We start from the raw sequence: 15,726 nt of genomic DNA, 5'->3' as shown, positions 1-15,726 counted from the left end.
ATACCTGAATGGTCTAGTGGTTTTCCCTACTTTCTTCAATTTAAGTCTGAATTTGGCAACAAGCAGTTCATGATCTGAGCCACAGTCTGCTCCTGGTCTTGTTTTTGCTGACTGTATAGAGCTTCTCCATCTTTGGCTGCAAAGAATATAATCAATCTGATTTCGGTGTTGACCATCTGGTGATGTCCACGTGTAGAGTCTTCTCTTGTGTTGTTGGAATAGGGTGTTTGCTATTACCAGTGCGTTCTCGTGGCAAAACTCTATTAGCCTTTGCCCTGCTTCATTCTGTACTCCAAGGCCAAACTTGCCTGTTACACCAGGTGTTTCTTGACTTCCTACTTTTGCATTCCAGTCCCCTATAATGAAAAGGACATCTACTTTTGCATTCCAGTCCCCTATAATGAAAAGGACATCTTTTTGGGGTGTTAGTTCTAGGAGGTCTTGTAGGTCTTCATAGAACCGTTCAACTTCAGCTTCTTCAGCGTTACTGGTCGGGACATAGACTTGGATTACCGTGATATTGAATGGTTTACCTTGGAAACAAACAGAGATCATTCTGTCGTTTTTGAGATTGCATCCAAGTACTGCATTTCGGACTCTTTTGTTGACCATGATGGCTACTCCATTTCTTCTAAGGGATTCTTGCCCACAGTAGTAGATATAATGGTCATCTGAGTTAAATTCACCCATTCCAGTCCATCTTAGTTCGCTGATTCCTAGAATGTTGACCTTCACTCTTGCCATCTCCTGTTTGACCACTTCCAGTTTGCCTTGATTCATGGACCTAACATTCCAGGTTCCTATGCAATATTGCTCTTTACAGCATCGGACTCTGCGTCTATCACCAGTCACATCCACAGTTGGGTATCGTTTTTGCTTTGATTTCAATTCAACCAGAATTAAATTATCTCCTGTGTGTGACCCTGCCCTAAAGGACATATATAACAGGGAAGGATTGGAGTTAATGTCTTAATTTACTTTACCTTTAAGTAAAATAACCCTCGGTTGTGAATGTTACCATAATTCTAATGATCGTGCTACAAGGAGTGATTACCTAGTAACCTCTCTCATGTTGTGAAGTTGGGGGTGCTGGCTTCTGTTGCTGTAATTTTGTATTTGGCAGGAGCAGTCAGTTTATTCCTTAAGTTGGATTTTATGTCTAGACTGGGAAGAATGCTCTTGATCCATGGGACACTGAGAAAAACTTCTTTGATTCCTGGATTTTACAAGAGTCCACACCCTCAGGTTACTGAAGTACGTACCTTGAAATTCACCAAAAAGCAAATTCCAAAAACTAAAGCTGAATTTAATTTTAAGACAGAGCCATTTTTTTTTGGAGGGAGGGGAAAGTATATCTTAGAAACAAAACCTGCAAAGGGAATTGTGTGGTAAATTGGTATTTAGACGTGGGAATCAGGGGTTTCCCAGCTCAGCATTCCGGTTAAGTCACCCTGATGCCTTTTCCTCAACTGTCAGTTGTTCATCGTTGCTCTTTGGGGCCAAAAGATTTCTTGTGAGATGGCTTTGAACCTCTGTGTGTTACTAGGTGCTAAGTGACACTTGGAATAGCCTTGGTTGGACAGATGACATTTCCAAACAAACTCAGATCTGTGGTGCATGTAATTGACACATGTCATTGCTGTGTGTCTTTTTCACTTGGCTGTGGCCAAGCCTTCTGGGGGTGTCCCGAGGACATACTGCGTGTGAACTGTGTCTCAGACGAGAGATTCATTCTGTTTCACCATCCAGCACCAGGCCGACCCACTCAACCCAAATGCTGTCAATTAAAACTTTTATTCCTCTCATTCCCATTCATATTGGATAAATTGAAATGGTCATATTCAATAAAAATGGAAAAATGTTTAGCTTTCTTATGAAAGACTTCTTTATAGAACTAACTTACCCTGTGCCCTAGCCCTGAAAATTCTTGACTCTCTTAAATCTTAAGCAAATGATCTAGGACTTCCCGGATGGTCCAGTGGCTAAGACTCCGAGCTCTCAGTGCAGGGGGCCTGGGTTCGATTCCTGCTCAGGGAACTAGACTCCGAATGCTGCAACTAAAGATCCTGTATGCTGCGACTAAGACCCAGTTCTGCCAAATAAATAATTTTTTTTTTAAATAAAGTAAGTGATCTGTAAATACAAATACTTTCTGATTCCTTGAAAACATCTATTGAATCTTTGTGACTTTAACCCAGTTAATGGAGTTCCCTCCTGACCCCTTGCCCTGCCTCCCCCAGCTTCTGCCTCCTTTCCTCAATCACTTAACACCCAGCCTCGAAGCCCCTGCTTCATTCCACTAATCGATTCTCATTTGTCTTACTTCATCCCAAGTCTAGCCCTGAGGGTTGCTCACACAAAGCAAAGATTCAATAGCTGCTCCAAGAGACTTCCCCGGTGGTCCAGTGGCTAAGATTCCCCGCTCCCAATGCAGGGGCCCAGGCTCAATCCCCTGTCAGGGAACCAGATGCCACAACTAAAGATCCTGCATGCGCGATGAAGATCAAAGAGCCGGTGTGCCACACCCAACACAGCTAAATAAAAATCAGTGTTTTTAAAATCAGTAAAATAAATAAAATGATCTCTAAATAAAAGTATGCTCTGCTTCCCTGAGAACACCTATTGCACTCTTTGTGACTCTGACCCCGTTAGACGTGGGAATCAGGGGTTTCCCAGCTCAGCATTCCGGTTAAGTCACCCTGATGCCTTTTCCTCAACTGTCAGTTGTTCATCGTTGCTCTTTGGGGCCAAAAGATTTCCTGTTAGTAGAGCTCCCTCCTGACCTCTCCCCACCTCCCCCAGCTGCCCCTACTCACTTTGGAGGAGAACTGTGATTTTCAACCACTTTTCCACAATCACTTCACCACCAGCCTCAAAGCCCCTACTTTATCCCATCAGCTGCGCCTCACTTGTCCAGGGGATTCTTACTTCATCCCAAGTCTCACCCCGAGCGGTTCCTCATACAAAGCAAAGACTCAGTTCCTGTTTAGTCTTGGCCAGGCACTAGTCCTTCACATTATTTATCCCTCATAATTTTTGACGAAGGTGACGTTGAGTCTTCTGTTTCAGTTAAAGAGCTAGCTTGCCTCTTTGTTAACTAAAATTACTGTAATGAAATTGTAGGAGTTTTTTCAGGAGAAGAAAGAGGGCGTCTTTCAAGCTTAGAGCAGCATGTTGTATGTGTGATGCTTTCGTGGGCGCAGAGCCCTGAGATGCCCCTAGTCAGCTCTGTCTGGTTCCAGGCTGACCCCCAAGGCAGTAATGGCTCCTCTGCAAGTGTCAGGTGCAGTGTCGCGCCCCCGCCAAGGGCCTTCAGCGTCCCGGCGCTGGTCCAGCCCAGCAGAGAGGCCGAGGGCTGGCCCTCTAGTCAGCGGAGGTCCCCTGTGGGTTTCTCGCGTCTTCTCACTCATCTGGGGAGATGCTGCCACCCAATGGTGATCTCGAAGCGGTTGAGCTGATTCATGGCATGATCAGGCCTCTGGGGACTGTCATCTGCGTTGGATTTATTTTTTTCCTCAGATATTTTGTTTTAAATCAACAACTATTCAAGTAAACACTTACTGAGCTTCCCTGGTAGCTGGTAAACAATGCAGGAGACCCCGGTTCTATTCCTGGGTCAGGGAGAGCCCCTGGAGAAGGCATAGGCTACCCACTCCAGTATTCTTGGGCTTCCCTGGTGGCTCAGCTGGTAAAGAATCCGCCTGCAATGTGGGAAACATGGGTTCGATCCCTGGGTTGGGAAGATCCCCTGGAGAAGGGAAAGGCCGCCCACTCCAGTATTCTGGCCTGGGTCGCAAAATCGGACATGACTGAGCAACTTTCACTCACTCATCAACTTTTCAGGCAAGAATACTAGAGCAGGTTGCCATCTCCTCCTCCAGAGGATCTTTCTGTCCTGGGAATCGAACCTGTGTCTCTTATGTGGCCTGCATTGGCAGGCCAATCCTTTACCACTAGTGCCACCCATGGACCGAGGAGCCTGGCAGGCTATACAGTCCATGGGGCCGCAAGAGTCAGGCACGACTCAGCGACTAAACCACCAGCAGCACTACCTGGGAAGCCTCCATGTTGGATTTTAGTGGCTACCTATCAGGACGGATTTAGAAACATCTCACTGACCCTCCTAAGAATCTGGTTTCTCTTACATCGTCTTTTGCTTCAAAATCTTTTTAGCTGACTGTCAACTATGAAATGCAGGTAACATGATGAGATACAGATGGGAACTGTAGGGAAATGGTTGGCACACAGAGTGCTCTTCTTTGTGTAAAACCTTGGTGTTCCAGCTTGGACGCAGGACCGGGCTTGGTTCACAGGAAGGGAGAATTTCCCTCTTCCCGCCTCCGCCCCTTCCTGCTGCCCCATCGCACCGCTCTTCACTGGCTCAGGGTGAGATTTCCCTTCATCCCAAGTCCAGCCCTGAGCATTTTGTCATGAAAAACAAGGACCCCTTCCTGAGGACTGAAGAACAGATTCTTTCTGGCAGGCAAAATGCTGACTCAAAAAATGCATGCTAAATTGCTTCAGTTGTGTCCGATTCAAAAAATAAACACAGTAAATGCAAGGACCTCCCTGATGGTCTAGTGGCTAAAACTCTGTGCTCCCAGTTCAGGGTCCCAGATTCCATCCCTGGGGAATTAGATCCCACATGCCGCAACTAAGATCGAAGATCCCTCGAATATCCAAATGAGATGCAGCACAGCCAAATCAATAAGTATATAAATAAATAAGTGATTGAGGATGACTCTCCATTTAATCAAGAAGGATCCGCAAGTGGAAATAACCAAGAAAGTACTGATAAGGAAGACTGAAGAAGTGGACTGTGTATCAGCCATTAAAAGATGCTATAACACTACAAGTTTAAGGAAACCTTTGGTTACTGGATCAGATATAGACTGAGATAGTCTTAGAATCTAGCAGATGACAAAGGTAGCCCTCAAAGCCATGAATAAAGGGTTAATTATTAAGTAAGTGGTGCAGATGTAAGTGAACTTTTATATTGCACACAAAGTACATCTTGGGAAAAATACTTGCAGCACAGAAGACAAATTCTTGAATGGATCTAATAAGTTCTTAGAAATTGTTAAGAAAAATAAGAACCTGTAGCAGAAAATTGGACAAAGGACATAATGAGCTGTGGACAGAGGTCCATGGGGTAGCAAGAGTCAGATAGGACTCAGCGACTAAACCACCAGCAAAGCAACCTGAAAGTCCAACAAGAGGCAATGCTGGTTGAGTAGACTCTGCCCTGCACACACACCCTCAGGGGAACATACATACAGCTGTCAGAAGTGGGAATGGTAGAATACTGCTCTTAGTGTGGAACGACATTCCAGTATAACCAAGGGATTGAGTCAGATCAAGATACCATGTACAAAATGACGGCACATCCAACACAGACACACGCACACACGAGTCTAGAAGAATGTCACCCAGTTTTATCTGACGCTCTCTGGATGCTAGAATTTGGTTTTGTTGTTTAATCATTGATAGCACAGAACTGTTTTTTTTTTTTTAAAGTTCACCTAACACTCTAATATGATTTTTCTATAAAAGTATATGTTTATATCACTTTTTAGTAATAGGAATTAAAATTACCCAATTAAAAAAATTTCTTTACCAGTCAATTAATGGCATGTCTGTTCTTCATATGCTGGTCATGACCACAGTCATTCAAAACCACTTATTTTAGTTTTTCGTGCAGCTGCACCATTTGTGTGCATTTTCATGGCAGTGGGTTATATATTCTTCATCATTTATTTTACTTAAGTTGCATGCGATGTCATCAGTGCAGATTTTCCTTCTCACTCCCTTCCCTGTCCTGCCCTCTTTGTCACTGCTCTGGGTGAGTCATCCTTCAGGCAGGAGCCCCAGTGCTTTTCAGCACAAAGGGCTCTTCGAAGCTGCTGCGTGGGGAGAAGTGTCTCTGGGGCCCAGAGCATGCTGAGGGGCTAAGTGCAGTTGTTATGGGAAATACAGCTGTGGCCACCGTGACCAGATGCCTGAAACCTGGAACCCACAAGCCGCTTCACATTCCCATCCCCTGAAGCCTCTTGACATCCTCAGAACCCAGCTGATGTGTATGCTTCCTACAAATGAAATTTGTTACTAATATTTCCATTTCCCATGGAGTAAAATCGGGGTTTTAACAGCTCCCATCAGGGCTGTGGCTGGGCTGTGTGTCCTGGGGGCCCCCACCTGGTCCAAGCCCCAGGACCAGAGCCTGCCTTCACCCCGGGCTGTCAGAGTTAAGCTCGGTCTCCTCCTAAGAACATTTAGGATTTTCTTTTCCTTTGTGAAGTGCTTTCTTCTCACTTGATCTGGTAATAATCTTGCTCAGAAAATTACCACGTAAGGTGCAGATTCCAAATCCAGACCAACAGCCCCTCTCCCCATTTTTAAAACAATCAGAGACGCGCTAAGGGTTGCTAATTATTCCACGAATGATGGCATCCTGAGCTGAGCAGTGACCGAGATACACGTTAGGAGGGCAGTACGCCTGGCCTCTTTTAGATGCTCAGGGTTGAAAGAAATCGGTTCAGTCTTTTGCATAAGGACCAGCTACATCATTTGTGGGGCTCAGTGCCAAACTGGAAATGCAGGCTTCTTGTTTAAAAACTATTAAGAGGGACTTCCCTGATGGTCCAGGGGCTAAGACTCCGTGCTCCCAATGCAGGGGACCCCTGTTCGATCCCTGTCAGGGAACTAGATCTCACATGCTGCAGTTAAAGATCTTGCATGCCACAAATAAGACTCAGTGCAGCCAAATAAATAAATTGTTTTTAAAAAATCAAAAATAAAAATTATTAAGAATTACGAAATTAAAGTGAGCGTGTGGGGTCTTCCAGCTTCAGGGCCCTGAGTGACTTCCTAGGCAGCTGGTCAGAAGGCCATGGTGTCCACTCTTGGGGAGCTGTCTGGCCCTCCTCTCCCCCAGGGCCGCTGTGGATGGTGGACGGAAGGGAAGGGGCTCTGGCCGCTGTGGATGGTGGACGGAAGGGAAGGGGCTCTGGGGTAGGGGGCCCACATTCTGAGTCCAAGCCCTTGCCCTTCTGAGGGGCCGATGTCATCTGGCCCGCCCACGTTTATGACACCTGCTGTTTCTCTTCCTTGTACGTATAGAAATTTATCGAGTTTGAAGATGCCTTGGAACAAGAGAAGAAAGAGCTGCAGATCCAGGTGGAACACTACGAGTTCCAGACCCGCCAGCTGGAACTGAAGGCCAAAAACTATGCAGATCAGAGTAAGTCGGAGCCAGAGGGAGGAAATGGTGCTTGAACGCACTTGTTCTCAGCCCTGCCCCAGCTGGGAGGGAGGTTGAGCGATGAGAGCCGTGTTTCATCTTCATTGTGATTCCCTCAGTGATTTGTTTTCTCTCTTTCCACGGCTCTGTGTGTCTGTCAATGGCCTCAACTCCTCTGTGGAAATAAAGTACATAAATAAGGCCCCTCTGATGACAGAGCACGTTTGCTGCAGTCTGGCCCTAAATGCAGCAGTCTGTGTGGCCTTTCAGGACAGGCTCCCCAGAGGTGGTTTGGGGCTCCCGTGAGTGCTCCTGGGGAGCAGGTGTTCCTCTGTGACCCAAAAGAGGGTGCCCTTGTAGGGACAGTTCCTGAGGAAGGTTTGGCCCAGGAGGGTGCTGACGGGAACACCCTCTCCCTTGCAAGGAGAGGTGAGGAAAGCATTTTGTTTTTAATAAAAAATATTATTTTAGCTTTAGAAGTCATTGTTTAAACTATACTGTCGAGGACTTACCTGGTGGTCCAGTGGCTAAGACTCTGAGCTCCCAGTGCAGGGGGCCGCGCTTTGACCCCTGACCAGGGAACTAGAGCCCACATGCTGCACCTAACACCCAGCACAGCCAAATAAGCAAATATTAAGAAAAAAAAAAAAACTATACTATCAAACTTCCTGGTGGAAGGACTTCCCTGGTGACTCAGATGGTAAAGTGACTGTCTACAATGCGGGAGACCTGGGTTTGATCCCTGGGTCGGGAAGATTCCCTGGAGAAGGAAATGGCAACCCACTCCAGTACTCTTGCCTAGAAAATCCCATGGATGGAGGAGCCTGGTGTCCATGGGGTCGCAAAGAGTCGGACACCACTGATCGACTTCACTTTCACTTTTCATACTATCAAAGTTATAAGGACCCCTGTAATTTCAGGTTTCTGTGATAGAGGTTTGGGTGGCTGAGGCCTAGTTTGCTGCCTTATCTCATTACCTTGGATAACAGGTGCCTTCATTCCTCTGAAAAGTTAAGATGAAATAAAAAAAGAAAAGAAAAAGTTTGGTGATTGGGTCTTGGCTCAGACCAAGAAATGGCAACCCACTCCAGTACTCTTGCCTAGAAAATCCCATGGATGGAGGAGCCTGGTGTCCATGGGGTCGCAAAGAGTCGGACACCACTGATCGACTTCACTTTCACTTTTCATACTATCAAAGTTATAAGGACCCCTGTAATTTCAGGTTTCTGTGATAGAGGTTTGGGTGGCTGAGGCCTAGTTTGCTGCCTTATCTCATTACCTTGGATAACAGGTGCCTTCATTCCTCTGAAAAGTTAAGATGAAATAAAAAAAGAAAAGAAAAAGTTTGGTGATTGGGTCTTGGCTCAGACCAAGACGTGAAGGCCAATTGCTGAAGCCAATACCCCACAGGTGCTGTAGGTGAGCGTGTAGGTGACCGATGGCCATGGCAATGCACACACACACAGACATATAGACACACATGCAGACAGACACACACACATAGACACAGACCCACAGACACACATAGACACATAGACGCACAGACACACACACAGACATAAATACACACACATGCAAACAGACACACACACAAACACAGACACATAGATGCACAGAGACAGATACAGACATACAGACACATAGACACAGACACACAGACAGACACAGACACACGTACACAGACATGTAGACAGACGGCACACACAGACAGACAGAGTCAGACACACAGACACACACACGTCTTTGCAGGGCGGGAACAAGCAGGGGCCTGTTTCAATTTGGCATAGATCCACCCTTTCTGTAACTCCACAGAATCCTTCTCACTCCCTTTGCTTTGAATACTTGCACATATGAAACCTTTTCATCTTTTCTCGGAGAAGGAAATGGCAACCCACTCCAGTACTCTTGCCTGGAGAGTTCCATGGACAGAGGAGCCAGGTGGGCTACAGTCCATGGGGTTGCCAAGAGTCAGACATGACTGAGCACACAGGACATCTTTTCTTAGAAGGAAAACACATAGAAGCTCCAAACCACACTCTGAATTTTCCATTTGGTCAGTGCCGGGGGTCAGGACCACGGAAAGGGGAGGGCACGGCTACCCCGGGCCCTGTCCCGTCCTCTGCACAGAGTTCTGGGCTGAGGCTGGAACGAAGGGCCAGGGGAACAGGGTGTCTGAGGCCTGGTGACCCTGGGGTGGCCCTCCAGGCGGTCCGGGCACTCACAGAGCATGCGTGGGGGCCATCCCAGTCGCAGCCCAGAGATGGCGTGGTCGTGACCTGTGTTTTGGACTTTCTTCTCTTGAACCTGTGTCAGAGGCTACTTACTTCCGAATTCAGCCTCTGTCCACGCACCAACCACTCACTTCCTGTCCATACTCCACAGCTCAACATCCCTGTAGGTTCCACCCACACCTGGGAGCTCCCCACTGACTGAGGCCCCTGCAAGTCTCCCCTGCTGGCCCTCTCGGAGCAGGATCGAGGGTGCTCAGAGCCCGCCTGCTCATGTTCCCAGGGCAGTCGCCACTGGTGAGGCTGCCCCCGGGCTCAGGACGCCGGGCGTGGGTTTGTCTGCAGCTCTCTGCCCCTGGCAGGCCAGCCTGGAGAAGGCCGTGACCTGGAGAGGCGGGCGGGTTGTGTCTTGCAGTTTCCCGGCTGGAGGAGCGAGAATCGGAGATGAAGAAGGAGTACAACGCGCTGCACCAGCGCCACACAGAGGTGAGTGCCGCCCGCCAGAGCGCCTCCCGTCCTCCCGGCCGCCTTCTGTCTTCCCGGGGTGCCCCTGCCACACCAGCAGGCCGTGGACCCCGCGTGGCTGACGCCCGGTCCCTGCAATCCGCCTCCTCCTCGGTCGGAGCCCTGAGAGCCACGGCCAGGACGGGTGGGCAGAGCTCACGCTGACGTTTCGTCCCCACAGATGATCCAGACCTACGTGGAGCACATCGAGAGGTCCAAGATGCAGCAGGTCGGGGGGAACAGCCAGACGGAGGGCAGCCTGCCAGGGCGGAGGTAGGAACCAGCTGCACCCCAGCGCCCCAACCCCAAGCTCAGGAAGCCGATGTCTGGTCGGAGCATGTGGCCTGAGCAGGGCGGTGTGCTGAGGACGGCGCCCAGCAGGGTGCGGGGCTGCGGGCAGTCACGGTGGCCCGGGGAACCATGTGGTTGATCCTGATACTTGCCAATTCCGCGTTGGTGAATTCGCCTACTCCGGAAAATCTTGTAGCCTCAAAACCAGCACTCAGAGCACTTGGCAATCACCTGCAGGTGTGCGCAGAGCGTGACAAATGTGAGTCACCCGACGGACGGACGCCAGCTAGGGTGGCACCAGGTGCCGCTCCGCCCCCACAGAGATGCCCAGGACAGGGTGGGCGGGGTCCTGCAAGACGCTGTGGCTGGGGGCTGGTCAGTGGGAACGGGAAGCGCCCAGCCCTGGCCCTGCGACGTGTTAAGGGTCACCACATGCTTCTGCACCTCGTCTTCTCTTTTGTAAAATAAAGGAGACAGGATCCACCAGGATGGGTGAGGGATGAGGACTCCCTGTGGGATGTGTGTGCCTGTCTGCGCTGACTTTGTCAGACACAACCAGCTCGCATCATGAGAATTGGCTGTGGGAGTAGGGGAGGCCCCCCACCTTGGGGACAGCAGACACAGCCGTGCACCCCACGCTGATTTCCTCCGGGGAGCAGAGACGCCTGCAGAGGCCACGCTCCTGGTCCATCTTCAGTCAGGACAGAAGCACACTTCTGTCCCCGGAGAGTGTGTGGTCAGAGACCTCCCAGGCCTTGCCTGCGGAGGCCACTTCTCGTCAGGCTGGAGGAAGGAGGAGGGGCCTAAGGCTGGACCCCAGCCCCCGCTCCCCGCAGTGGAGCTGCCTTTGTTCCTTCCACGAACGCCTGAAGCTGCTGGTCCGTCCTGTGAAGGCTCTGTTTCTCTTTGGTGGGTGATGTCTGCAATCAAGAAACTTCAGACCCGTCCATGCCGGGCCCGTCAGCCCCTCGCCAGGTGTGGTGGGCACAGCTGTTGAGTCCTCGGATTTGAAACCAAAGTGCAGTGTGTCTGCAAGGCCTAGCAGAGCCTGGGAAGGATGGTCGCCAGGACCCCCAGACTGTGTGCAGATGGTCTTGCTGCTTCCGGTGGGGAGAGGGGCTACAGCCGCTGTGGATGCTTCCTTTCTGGAAACGCGAGCACCCCAGGAGAGGGTGTCAGGGGTCATTATATGACTCCGGCTCTGTGAGAGTTCAGCAAGGGAATACGTACCAGAGTTTGTTCAGATACACAGGCTCTGCAAACGTTGCTTCTGGATCAGATTTGTCTGAAGGTGGGCAATGTCCATCTCCAGGCTGTTGCTGCCCAACACCATGGACACCTCGCGCCTGCCACGAGTCACAGAGGGACTTCTCAAGTGACCGCACCAAGTGCCAGCCTCGAGTCGGTGGCTTCCTCTGTAGTTCTGGGGCCCCCCTCCCATCCTCCTGGGCGTAGCTTCACTGTCACCCTCTCCAGGCTCTTGGGCTCTGCTAAGACTCCTCCCGAGCAGAGCCCCAGGGAGGAGACCCTTGCCTGCAGAAAGCAGCGTGGGCCCTGGAGGTGAAGAGGCACCTTCCTGTGTGTTGGGGGGTGGTCAGAGCAGGGCTGATGTGGGAAGCAGAGGGCAGGGCCGTCCCTGGGCCGCGCCTGTCACCCTGCCAGCTGGCTGGCCGCCTTTGGCTTCACCTTCACCACAGGGCATAGCATCGCTTACCCGTGCCTGCGGCAGCATGTAGAACTGAGCTCTGCGGCCCTGCAGCCCCACCCAGATACTGGGCTGTGATCGAGAGGTTCTGGGGCCCCGTGCGTGTCTGACGGTCCCGGGCAGTGTCGAGGTGAACGGATGTGGGTGGCAGCCTCGCCCCCACATCCAGACGGCGCCCTGATGGGAGGAGAGCTGGGGCCCGTACGGCAGGTTGAGGGGAGGCCCGCTTTCCCCTGGGGTATACCCCATCCTGCCGCAACTCTGGATCCTTTGGGAGCTCCCCCAGGAGGGCCTCCTTCTTAGCACTGGCCCCTGAGCCTTGGCCGTTTTCCTCCACTCCTGATCTGGTGTCATGAACCTGTGTGTCTAGAATAAAACTGATGAGCGTGGTTGGGCCGTGAACGTCGCGTGTGTGACCGTGTGCCCTGTCGCTGCTTGGGTGTGCCTGCGTGTGCTGGGGCGTCTGGGGGAGGATACTCGACCCCCACCCTGTCTGAGTGGGCTCCACCTGCCGTCCAAGCCAAGAGGGTGTGTGTCTGTATGTCCTGTGTCCGTCCGGAGCAGCCGTCTGCATGTCCCACGTCTGTCTGTTCCCGAGGGGCCAGTTCCTCTCCGTGTGCCCACACGTGCCCCCAGCCCCAACAGTCGCCCTCTAATGTTGTCTTCTTGTCTCACACCCCCCGCCCCCGCCGTATGCCGCCCCCGCTGTGTGCTGTCCCACCTGTGTGTTGCCGCCCCGCAGTCCTCGCCAGTCTTGGAGGAGAAGGTAAAGCCCGCGGCCTTCCCCGGGCCTCGGGTTGGGGAAGCCCGAACGGCGGCCGGGGTTGTGTGTCGATTGGAGGCTCCGGACACACGTTCACAGGGCCTGCAGCTGAGGAGGGTGGGTGGGTCCCAGAGATGGGAGCAATGCAGGCCCCACCGGTGCGGCCGTACCTTATGTCCACACCCCAGGAGGCAGTGGGCGCCGGTGGAGACCCTGCATCCGGCGTCAGGCAGCCCAGCGCGGTCTCTTGGCCCAGAGCCAGAGGCATGCCGTCTATGAGCTGCGTGGCCCTCTCCGGCTGCAGCCTCAGGGGTGGACAAGCATCAGTGTCCCCCGGGGGAGCTGCAGGGCTATAACAGGAGGACGTGCTGGCCAAGTGTTGGACGAGGCTCTGGCTGGCCAGACAACAGTAATCCCCAGCGAACACTCCCGAAGCTCGGAGGGGAGTGGACGCGGGACTCATCCCTCGTGAGGGTTTCCGTCAGGGAGCTGGGCCTGGCCATGTCCGTGCGTGCACAGAGCCGTGGAGGCGGGCAATGGAGAAGCGTGCTGTCCTGAGAGGCAGTTGGCCCCATGCTGCCCCTACCGTCATGTTGCCCTGTGGTACCTGGTGGCAGTCTGGCCCGAAGGACCCTGGTGTGCAGCCTCATGTCAGAGCTGGGCCCGAGGAGAGGAGGCCCCCACACTGGAGCCCCGTGGAGGAGCAGCAGGGAGAAGGGGCTGGGAGCCCCAGGGAGGAGCCCGCAGGCAGCGCTGCCTCCCTGGACGCCCAGGGCCAGGGCCTGCGGCCAGCAAACAGCCCTGGGGAGAGCTGCGGTGGGTGTGCAGACCCAGCCCACCTGGCTTGCCGTCTGAGCTCCTTCTAAGCAACAGCCGAGCCTTGTAGAAAGTGCCATCTGTCCCAGGGGACGAGGGCCGACGGAAGAGGTTCTGGAGATGGTCCGCGGGAGACGTCCAGCTCCGCCGGCCTCCTGTGGCTCTGTCCTCCCACAGAAGAGCCCCGGAGGGCACAGCTGGGGCCCCGAGGATCCAGGACTGACAGACAGGCAGGAAACCAGGGCCCCAGAGCCGTGGGGGACCCCCAGCAGAGACCTCCTCCCCGGAGTCGTGCACCTGGCCGCTCCACCTGCCTGTCCACCACTGGCACCTCCAGGCACCATGAAGAAGCCCCCACCTCCCTCCAGACAGCCCAGCCTCTGAACCAGCTCCTGGGGACCCCCGAGGCGGCCTCACCACCCCCACCTCAGCGCCTGTGCGAGGGGTCCAGACGCCTGGCCTGAACGGGCTCTGAGCAGCGTGGACTCTGCACCGCCCCAAGTCTGGCTCTGTGCCCTCTCTACTAACGGCCTGGAGCGTCTTCCAGGGACTGACTGGCCACGGCAGGTGGCTCTGAGCTTCCATCCAGCCTACTGGACATACCTAGTTTGCTTGTGGAGCTTCAAAAGGTACCTCCACGGACGAACTGCTGGGAGCGAGAGAAAAGCTCATGTGGCTGCAGAGACCGCGAACTCTCTACTCCAGACCCAGGGCTCCTGAGAGCAGTGACGGGACAAGCAGCAGGGGAGAAAGGTTGACCCCTCCTGACTCTTGGAGGCAGAAGCCTGGCCAAGGATGAGCCAGGCGTGCCCAGCGAAGCTACAGGGTCGCTGCAGGCCCTGCCGCACAGGCATCTGTTTACAGTGGATGTAAATGAAGGGGTGGTGACGCTGCGACGGGCGGGGGGGGGGGGGGCGGGGGGGGTTGGACGAGGGACCACTGCGGAGCAGAGGTGCCCCGGGCGAGTGAGCAGCCTAGTCAGAGTGGCCGCAGTCAGCGGGGGTCTCAGGTGCCCGGCCCAGACGGTCACAGCCCACGCAGCCCTGGGCGGGGGCGATGGGTGGAGCAGCCCCGGCTGCACCGTGGGCGCCCCGTGGGCGCCCGTGAGTCCAGGAGAGGTTTGCAGCCCTGCCTTGGGAACTCCTCCTCTAACCCCGCCCTGTCCTCGCTCTACCTTTCAGCAGGAAGGAGCGCCCCACGTCGCTGAGCGTCTTCCCCCTGGCTGACGGCTCGGTACGTGCACAGATGGGGGGCAAGCCCGCGCCTGCGGGGGACCACTGGCACCTGAGCGATCTCGGCCAGCTGCAGCTCAGCTCCAGCTACCAGGTTTTGTAGCCGTGCCGCGGAGTGGGGGCTCCGCGTTGCCCCACTGTGTCCAGGAGGGTGTGGTCTGCATGGGGTCTCCGCTGCTCCGGGAACCTGCGTGCGCCAGGGCAAGCCCGGGGCAGGGCTGAGCACAGTGACCATCCCTCACCACACCCCAGACTAGGCTTATCCCCGTGCATGATCCTAGTGTCCGAGGTTTGCACTCCACCCAGGAGAAGGCCGGAGGCCGGGGGCAGCTTCTCTTCTCTGCATTGTTCTCCCTGGCCTGCCTGTGCCGATGATCTCAGGCCCCAAGCTTGAGAAGGTGGACATCCTGGGCTGCCCAGCTTAGCAGTGAGTGCCCCCCACCCTCGGCATTGGGGTCCCGCAAGGCCAAGGGCAGGCACTCATGCAGGGCTACCCTGGCACTGTCCGCCTGTCTTGGTCTATGGGCTGCATCAGCCTGGAGAAGGCAGGCCGCGGCCCCCCTGCCCGTGAGGAGGCCACCTTGGGGTAGACAAGGCTGCCCTGGATCTGGTGATGCCCCGCCAAGGCCCTCAGAGGATGCCCGTGGGCGGCAGAGCCCTTGGCCTCCAGGTCGGGGGGCATACCTGGGCCCAGGCCTCCCTGTAGCTTCCCCTGGCCTTGCAGCACCCGGCCGGGCTGCAGGAGGCCACCAGCCACCAGCTGTGTTGGAAAGTGACCCCACTCGCTCTGCGTTTGTTCTGTGGAGTGAGCCTCGTGCCCACCAGTTACTGAGGGTCCCGCTGGCAAGTGGGGTCTGGGCAGAAGGACTCCTGGTGCTTCTGCCAGGTGTGTAAGCCTCAGAGCGGCGGTGTGGGGGGGCTTCCTGGACAGCCTCTCGTGTCCTCAC

At 53.8% G+C, this 15,726-nt stretch overlaps 1 protein-coding gene across 20 annotated transcripts in view; it reads left to right on the top strand.

Annotated features, from left to right (window-relative positions):
- MAPK8IP3 (mitogen-activated protein kinase 8 interacting protein 3) overlaps window positions 1-15,726 on the top strand; it is a 44,603-nt gene that overhangs the window by 9,271 nt on the left and 19,606 nt on the right. For 10 of the 20 annotated variants that reach the window (XR_014072817.1, XM_081555566.1, XM_081555562.1 and 7 more), the window contains exons 2-5: window positions 7,120-7,240; window positions 9,884-9,954; window positions 10,154-10,245; window positions 14,732-14,873. Coding sequence is in view for 15 of the 20 variants with exons in the window: in XM_081555566.1 (XP_081411692.1) it covers window positions 7,120-7,240; window positions 9,884-9,954; window positions 10,154-10,245; window positions 14,732-14,873 (426 nt within the window). In the remaining 5 variants the exon portion in view is untranslated. Of the gene's footprint in view, window positions 1-7,119; window positions 7,241-9,883; window positions 9,955-10,153; window positions 10,246-12,710; window positions 12,735-14,728; window positions 14,874-15,726 lie in introns of all 20 variants that reach the window. The other 10 variants (XR_014072820.1, XR_014072815.1, XR_014072819.1 and 7 more) reach the window with 3 other exon arrangements.

This window comes from Giraffa tippelskirchi, chromosome 13 (genome assembly GCF_054371585.1).
Source record: "Giraffa tippelskirchi isolate mGirTip1 chromosome 13, T2T-mGirTip1v1.2.pri, whole genome shotgun sequence".
NCBI lineage: Eukaryota > Metazoa > Chordata > Mammalia > Artiodactyla > Giraffidae > Giraffa > Giraffa tippelskirchi.
The sequence above is the reverse complement of the archived record's forward strand: the minus strand, read 5'-3'. Positions and strand labels throughout refer to the sequence as shown.